We start from the raw sequence: 8591 nt of genomic DNA, 5'->3' as shown, positions 1-8591 counted from the left end.
CCGCGACGGCCCTTAGGTTTCACCGTTGCTTGACGGAACGTCGGGACACCGACTCTGCCAGCTGATCCAACTGCCTGCACGCGACCACCTAAGTTTACAGAGTCGGAACGTGCTGTCTGGACGCTGCTCCGTCCTGCTCTTTCTGCTTGTCTACTACGAGTTCCAGGTTGCTGCCGATCTTTTGAACTGCTTGATAAAATCCGAGGCAGTCTGCCGTGACCGCCAAGGCGATCTGTGTCACCAAGATCGGGGGCTTGCGCGAATGCCGCTGTTGCACCTTGATCTTCGACCTCTCTCGTGGCGGCAACCATCACTTCATTACCTGAATAGGCAGGATTCGGCGCTGGCTTGGTCAGGAAGAAGTCGTCTTCGTGCATTCCTGGCCACCCAAACAGTAGCAGACAGCAGCACAGACCGGCAGTGAAGTAAACGAGATCAGGTACTTGGCTTGACGTCACAGGGTGCCGAAGTGTCACGCTACAACGGCAAATCGCCGGAGTGTTTAATTATGAGCACAGCAAAAAGGCCCTGCTGGGAAACACTTAGACTCACTTCAGTGACGTCACAGAAGGCACTAAAACCCCTGCAGTACTTTACAGTTCCCCCCATACACACGCGTGCAAACGGCGACTCTGGTGTGGTAAAATGTTTGTCGAGTAACCGGACTCGTGCCACTAGAAAGCAATCTCGTTTTCCCCCTCCCTTGCCCGGCATAGGTTATGGCGGCCAGCGGGTGTTAGCAGCACATTGCCTGAGCATGTACTATTGCATCTGCTGATTCCGGCGGACCGTGGCAGAGGGGGAAACGACCAAGCGCGAGCGCACGACCTTCACAGCCTTCCGGACTGTCGATGATCGACCCAGCTGCTGCGCTGGCTCCCAACGCGTCCTCCGCGCTGATGCGTATGACTGTGAGCTACGCCAGATCCGTAAAATAAATCACCCCGTACTTTGGCCGCGGTACCGACTGTCCAGAAAAAAAAGCAGTGCAAAACGAAAAAGAGTTCTGCTGTGTTACCTCGTCCGTCATCCTCGTCGTCGTTCTCGAGTCGCTCTCCAACAACCTGTGCTCCAGAGAATGACAACGCGACACAATTCCTGCTGTGAAGCAATGGCAAGCGTTTCCGAACAGAAGGGACGACACTTTGAGTGCCAGTAAGCGACACGCCTTCCGGGTGGGAGGTCACACAGATTCCCGGCACTCTACGTGGACATTTGCCAAAATACAGTTGAGTTCCGTACAGCACGCGCCGTACATCCCTCGCTGAAGGCACTACCGCCGCTCCACAAGCAGTCTCACCCAGAGTCGCAACCCGGAGAACCTTGACTGACGAGCACCCAACGCTCGCCTGCTGGAGAAGCGTGCACGCTCGCTCACTCGTCTGCAATCAAATGCAAGCAACCTCCTTTTTGTTGCTGCAACCGAATGCGACGCCTGCTTGTAACACGCCAGCGTTGACAAGCACGGGTGTTTGCACTACAAGTAAGATCTGCGTAGCACTCCGAGCTACGGTAGCCTCCCCTACTGCCTGTCCCGCCATACAACTTGGTAAAGGACATCGAACAGCATGGCAACAGCCTTCTGACTGTCTCGCCAGGTTCCCGCCCCCCCACACATAGCTTGCAATAAAACCGAAATGTGATTCACGTCTGCAACATTCCAGCACGTTTTTAGCCGCGTACCCGTTCGCGGATTCGCGCTCTAATCTCCTCGCGTTTTTTCTGCGTCTCCACAGACACAGGACCTAAAGAAGTGACACGCACCACAGAAGAACTCCAGCGCTCTCGCGCAGCGCGAGCGGGTAACAAGCTATCACGCTGCGGCGGAGTGAAAATTAGCAGCGGAGGTGCCTTTGAGAGCCAACGCGGCCTGGAACACGTGAAATGACACGTGCCAGCAAGGCTATGTGTCGTCACAGTAACGCTGCACCACGACTAAGCACTTCACCTGACTTAGCATCTGGATGCTGAGCAGATACTCGGCAATGGCATGCATGAAGGTACTCGACTTTACTCCGATTTGTAGACGGCCTTCTCGTGATTACCATGATGGTGCCCACTGATGCAGAAGAAACAGTCTTTCCATTAAGTGCTTTAAGGTGAGCTGGGTACCCTCCGAAACCGCAATGTTTGCACGCACTGTCCAGCAAAGTAGAACCCAAGATGCCAGCGAGTAAACTACTTCCCACTAAGGTCAGAAAGTCAGGTATGTCGCAGCGTGTGTCCTGAACGCCGCCCAAGGAAAGCGTTGCTTACCTCCCGACGGAAAAAGAGCGACATACGCTTCACCAGGAGGATAACGCTGCAAACCCACACCACCAATTCCTACAAGCCAAGATCGCGCAGTGTGCTCAGAGCACAGACAGGAGGTGTATCCAAGTAATAAGGCTAATCGAGAGGTCAGTTCACCATCCTGACACCCGCCACCCAGATAGTTTCCTGCCGCTCCCCGGAACTCACCCATATACGTGAAAGCGAATTTGCCTTCCGGTGCGCTTGTTAGCTAAGCCATGCGCCTCTAACACGCGAGGACTGAGTTATTACCCGTCTCCCTCCCTCACACCACACCAAGCAGAGCTTGAGAGAAGCGGGAGCGCCCCAGGAAACCCCCACCCAAGATGGGCTCGCGCGTGCCTCCCGCAGTGCTGTTCCAGTCCCCTCACCTACCAATAAGCGGTCAGACGGAACTCTGAGGAGACCGTTTACGAGCAAGTGCCCGGCTTCTCCAACACAGTACATTAGAGCTCGGGTGCTCCCAGACATTCAAACACACCGGCGAACTGCACGGCGCTTACACTACGAAGCCTAGATGTCCTTTTTCGGACTGGTGGCACACTCAAACTGAACTGTTGAGGTCCCGCCGCGGCAGTACCCTACTGCCAGCAAGAAAACCGACTAATCCCATCCGTCTGTGACGGTCCTGAAGTTCTTCGCCCGACGGCTGCGCACGCTATTTCACTTTCCAACACAGGCCCTCGCACGTAACCCAATGCGCTGTCCGTCCGAGCACTGTCTAATCTGAAAGTCACCTCAAAGCCAACAGCGAAGCCAAGACGAACAGCGACCTCTCCAGCGGCGGGATCAGCACGCTGTAAATACCAAACCCAACCAACAAGCACTTACTGCAATATAGTTCAGGTCATCCAGGTGTTGCTGAAGAACCTCTTGCTGCGACACAATCTGCGCATCCAGCCCGGCGACCTCATCGGCAGTCAAACCAGTCGCTCCACGCCTCTTCTTCAGCAGGTCGGAGAGAGCCCGCCGAGTGGACCTTATTCTCCGCCGGACTTTCTGACCCTCTGAACGACAAGCAGCAGTAAAATTCGCCCCCGGTAGGATGATTTGCCAGACGAGTTCCTTCTCAGTGAGGAAGCTCTCCTGCCGATAAACCAAAGGAACACCGACTTGCACTCAGGACACCAATAACAGACGTTGAATCCGAATCGAATGCAGACTGAAAGGACGGTACGGCCTGCCCTCCGGTGTGCCTTCCGAAACCGCCTCCAAGCATGCTGCATAAGGGTTGTACTACCGGACCATCACTGTGGTCCACGTAGTCCACTTCGGGCGGGAAGGGACATGAACGAACTCACTGAGCACCGTCTCACATTCAGCCTCCGTTCTCGGAAACAAAAGCAATGATGGCGGCTTGGCCGTTCAGAATACTGACACATATTTTATAGACTCCTCTTCAAATGAAGCGTAAATGGTCCAACAATTTCTCCCCAGTCCCGTCCTTGGGCTTCTACAAAACCGTACGCTTCTGCGTTGAGATGTAGACCTCGTGAAAGCCAACAACGCTCCGCCTTATACATGAATGCGCCCCAATAACGTGATAGCTGGAATGAAAAAGCTGTTTGCTCGTGTCTTCAAAATGGACGGCTTCACCAAGTGAATCGCGCTAGATTTTCCCGGATTAGCAGCTGTCAGCCAAGGATTGGAAACACCTGGGGCGTGGGCGGCCCCGCCCTCGCGGCTGTGTTTTAGTCAGCGTAGGTTCCCTATACATGCTTCAGTCAACTTGAGCGGCAAACGATTTGAGTCGAAGTCATGTATCAACACCAGAGCCTGACAAAAAGCCTGCGAAAGCTTACTTCGGGAGCAGAGACGACGGGGGACTCCACGTACGACTAGCGTGTCACTGTTTCCGTGCGGGCTCTACCTTTGTAGCTACGGGATCAACCCGGGCGCTGTCTGCTCACCCTTCGCACTACCCGGACAGTAAGGGCGCTTACCGTAGAACTTAATTTTGTCGTAAAGCTTCTTCCGCTTGACTATGAACTGCTTGCGTCTCTCCTCTTTCTTGGACTGGTGCGCCGTTCTTTCCAGGCTCGCGATCTGGCCCTGCAGACGGTCAATGGCATCGGCAGAAAGACCCTGCAAGGGAACCGACACAGAGGGATATCAACGCGGCGCGGATACTTCGTCCAGGTAAGACAAGATATCAGAACACTGCTCTGTTCACTCGCCGGCTTAGCAGCTCTGTCTCAAACTGTGCCTCCACTGCACTAGCCATGAGAAGATTCCCCGTTGCGCTGCTGGACAAAAGTCCGGGCAGCCGAGCTAGGCAGAGACCGCCTCCGTTGCAGACAGCAAGGAGCTACAAAGTCGCTGTGAGTACGACTCGTGCGCTGTTCAATGACGTTTCTCCAGAGCAGGTCCCGAAGACAAAGACTACCACAGGGCTCGGCTGCGAAAATAGACTCGTTCGAGGGACTTCGACAGCAAAAGACTGACCTCCTTCTTCTTCAACAAAAATCGTCTCAAGTCTCTTGCCTTGGCCTTAGCCTTCTTATCCCTCGTTGTTTTCTGCCCTTTCCGCTTCCTCCATGAGGCCCCGGAGAATCGGCATCGCCGCCCTTTCTGGTTTTCGCCCGGTGGTGAGCCCCCCCTACACACCGTCTTCGTCAGCCGTGACAGCTCGTGGCCGCTCATTTGCTCTGTGTCCGGAGTCCAATGAGGTTCTCCCGAATAGTCACGCAGGGGTAACACTGCGGGCGCAGCTCAAGAACCGGCACCCGCGGCTGATGCGAGTCACTGGTTAGCGACCGCCCCCCCCCAGTTGAGAGTTCCAAGAAGAGTCGCAGGCCGTCTCGTGAGGACCTCCTACGCCTTAGAAAGCAAAAATGTGAGGTGAACAGCCCCACAGCAGCTAAGAGAAGCACGCTACGGCAGACCGAGATACGCATATGAATTTCGACGGAAGCATCAATGCAGTCCGCAGTGCAGCTACATGCACGCAAAATCGCAGGATCGACAGTTTGACAGCTTCAGAATGTTGCAGCAGGAAGATCTCGAGTTCAGTCCCTACAGCTTTGTCTCGTTGCACTCATTCTTTTTCTGCACCGCTGAACTGCTCCCACGTGACGCGTTTCCTCCGGTGTTTCCGCTGCCACGTGGGAACTGACAGGACCTGTAGTGTGCCGAACGCGAGACGGACAAACGAGCGACAGGAAAACGCGACCCTGAGGACTTCGGATAATAGCTTTGCGCAGACGAGGGTATGCACTTCGTCTGTCAACAGCGCTGCACGTTCACGCTTACTCACCCGGACATTTCCGGTTTGTTGGGCCCGTCGACGGAGACGTCGTTTTGGGGAAGAACAAATGAGTCTGCGGGCGTGTGGTAGAGCGCTCCGTTTCGCGCTATCCAGCTCTGCCTTTTTGCTTACGAAACGCGGCTGTGGTAGCTCCTGCGGGTTGGGGTTTCAGGATGCGTGGAAGTCGTCTAGCGGATTCCAGCAGTGTCCTTGGAGTCGCCAGTCCCAGAGACTGTATCACGCAGTACACGGTACAGGCCAGAGCGCGGAGTCAGCTACTTCAGACCCAGGGTCAGGCCCCGCTGAAGCAATGTGAGTCGCGTGCCGCCCTCAGCCCGCGTTTCAACCGACAGTTCAGCGTCTTTGCACTTCCTGGAGTCGTCAACGGTTACGAGGCCGCAGTACTTTGTACGTTATTGTGTGTGCTGTTACCCCACCGTAGCGAAGTGACCTTCATTCTTGCCGACGGTTCTGAAAAAACTGTCCGAGCGAAAATAGGAGCCACGGTTCTGGAGGTGGCTCACGATAATGGCGTCGATCTCGAGGGTAAGCGTGGGAAGGTTTGGCTGGACAGTCTTGGCGGGTGCCTCTTCGCTTAGCATTGCACGAAGCAGTCACAGGACTACAGAAGTACATAGTTCTGCTTTTCTTTAACGGATGGCATCCATTACAGCTGCGCTTGCCGGCCTCTGATCAAGTGTCCTAGCAGCTGTGTACGACCAAAGCGTGTTTTAGGTTGCGTCAGCGTCCCAGCGACTGTTCAGGAGAGCAGAAAGGCTTGGTGGGGTTTCCGAGCGTGTTTGTACCCTGTCCTAACTTACCAGTGCGCGCGCGGTGTCGCCGTTAAGGTACTGCATGTATTGAGCTGGCGTCCTTAGAGCCAGTGAGGCGCTCTGGATGACTGTACTACGGTCTAATATTTTCACATATTTGTGCTTTATTTTGTAGGTGCCTGTGGCGGTTGTTGTTCCTGCTCGACTTGTCACATCATTTTGGAGCAACACGTGTACTGCCAGCTCCCAGAGCCTTCCGAGGAAGAAGAGGACATGCTAGATCTGGCGGCGTGCCTTACTCCGACGTAAGCAAGCCGTGTGCACACATAATTCACGAGTAAGAGATGAGTGCGTGTGGTCAGTTGTATCTTTATGAGCCCGCGACAGAGCGCTTCTGACCATGTATGAAAAAAGTCCATTGTTTGTCTGCTGTCGCAGGTCGCGCTTAGGGTGCCAGGTGCGTGTCAGCAAGCAGTTGAGCCAAGCTAAAATTCGTCTCCCAGTTATGACGCGCAACTTCTACGTCGACGGGCACGTGCCGGCACCGCATTAGTATCTCGCAGTTCGTCCTTGTCCTAACAGTCGCACAGTTATTGACCTGCCAAGGCTCCGTTGAACGGGACCCTATGACCCTCCAGAGTTTTGTTTGGGTATCATTCTCCTTGACCGAACTTTTTCTCCAAGGTTTTCGTCGTGATGATATAGACTACGACCACGGATAGAATGTAAAGCGCAGCCAGGCTGAGGAGCAGCTTCGCAGTCCACCCCAGACCTGTTCGAGGGAGGGACGTTGCTTTCAATAAACAGCGGCGGGTAATTAGTCTTTGTTGGACCGACCTTTCTGAATGGCTGGCAGCTGGTAGTTTATCAGATCCACTCCGTGTATCACAGCTGCACCAGCGGATCCGGATGCCATGTAGGCGAGGTGCATTCGGGTTTTTAAAATAGGGACGAATGCCTAGGTAATAAACCCTGTGCCACCGCCGACGCATGCGGAACCTTACGGATTCTTACTGCGCTCATATACCGCCTCTCGACTCCCTCTGAAACACCACCTGACGTCTAGCATTCAGGAGGAGGTTTCGTTTTGCTTACCCCGAACTGCTAGTGCGACAATATCTTTGCTTTTGACAAAGAGCAATAGCATCCCGTCGTGACAGGCGCGGTTTCCGATTCCCCATTGCCTGCACGGTGCCGGCAGTCACGCGCTCTTGAAAGACCATGGCGCCTTGCAGCTCACCTGAGAAGTGCGGCGGCCATTTCGTCGGCTGCTTGCTGGTCCGTATAGTTTTCCGGAACCAGGATGTCATCAGCTACAGCCACCGCGGCCTGTTAGTTACAGGATACGAGTGGCCCTTCGGAGGTAAGCCGAACGGGATCTCCAACCTGATAGAAGTACTTTCGGCCGTCTGCACACCTATGCTCGGTGGAGTCGCGCAGTTTCATTAGTCGGGACTCCAGCACTGATTGTTCCTCTGGTGTGAGGAGGTGGTCCGGGTCGCACAGCCATGAATGAGTGGCCCTGAGGACGTCAACGATGTGGGGGCGTTCGGCACGTCCTAGTGGCGTTTGGCCGGGTTACGTGGTCGAATATGTGCATTTCGAAGGTTCCACGAACGGATTTGGGAACGACGCAGCTGTATAGAGAACAGCTTCTCCGCTAAGTCAGAAGTAGCAGTGCAGGTTGCCAGACTGCGCTGTCTAAAGCGGTACTTACGGGGCGCGTGCCGCAACTGGTTTGTACACGGTGGAGCCGCCTGCGGCGGGAGCAAAAGGCTGGAACTTAAAAGGAATACCTTCTATCTCCTCGGCGTGCGCTTCCGACCGGAGACCAAGGAAGGCGAACGGCACCAGTGAGGACAGAAACAGCACCCGCATGGTGGTTGAAACGGAAGGAGTCTTGCTGGGGGTTCCGGAGAAGCTTATAGGTGACGGGAAGGGCACACCGAGCGAAGCAAAACTGCAGTAGCCAGTAGGCTGTGGGTGAGCGGCAAACTGTACGTACGGCTCAGGTCAGACAATTCGCTGGTGCATTCGTGCGAGTCCAGCCTCATTGTCAGTGTACGGGACCTGTTCTCTATGGGGAAGAGAGTGACAGTTTATCCTTACGGCGTGGCAATAAGCATTATGCCGGATTCCTTCCTGAGGCTGGCTTCGGGGGAGAAATTTTGGCCGAACCGAAGAAGGCGCACAGATACAGCAGCCGTAATCAATCAGTGGACTGTCCGGGCGTAGAAGTTGTGCTGCCCGCGCGCACGACAGCGGCAGCAACGCGCTAT

General features: G+C 54.8%; 2 protein-coding genes across 2 annotated transcripts; one reads left to right on the top strand and one right to left on the bottom strand.

The window, feature by feature from the left end:
• Positions 1-2: 2 nt before the first annotated feature.
• Positions 3-5323, bottom strand: CSUI_002756 (rrna-processing protein efg1; the record flags this gene model as incomplete). The annotated part of the gene is made up of 7 exons (XM_068062955.1): positions 4738-5323; positions 4236-4377; positions 3124-3299; positions 2257-2302; positions 1684-1745; positions 1019-1064; positions 3-379 (listed from the first exon to the last, which is right to left on the bottom strand). Coding segments are annotated over exons 1-7 (1047 nt in total), but the record flags the coding sequence as incomplete, so codon positions are not given.
• On the top strand, positions 5147-7033 carry CSUI_002755 (adrenodoxin-type ferredoxin). Its single transcript, XM_068062954.1, has 4 exons — positions 5147-5851; positions 5982-6085; positions 6488-6617; positions 6751-7033. The coding sequence occupies exons 1-4, from the start codon at positions 5190-5192 to the stop codon at positions 6863-6865; spliced, it is 1011 nt and encodes a 336-aa protein (XP_067925069.1). The 5' UTR covers positions 5147-5189; the 3' UTR covers positions 6866-7033.
• Positions 7034-8591: the final 1558 nt, after the last annotated feature.

This window comes from Cystoisospora suis (genome assembly GCF_002600585.1).
Source record: "Cystoisospora suis strain Wien I chromosome Unknown contig_1148, whole genome shotgun sequence".
Lineage (NCBI taxonomy): Eukaryota > Apicomplexa > Conoidasida > Eucoccidiorida > Sarcocystidae > Cystoisospora > Cystoisospora suis.
Note: the sequence above shows the minus strand (reverse complement) of the source record. Positions and strands in the feature narration are given on the sequence as shown.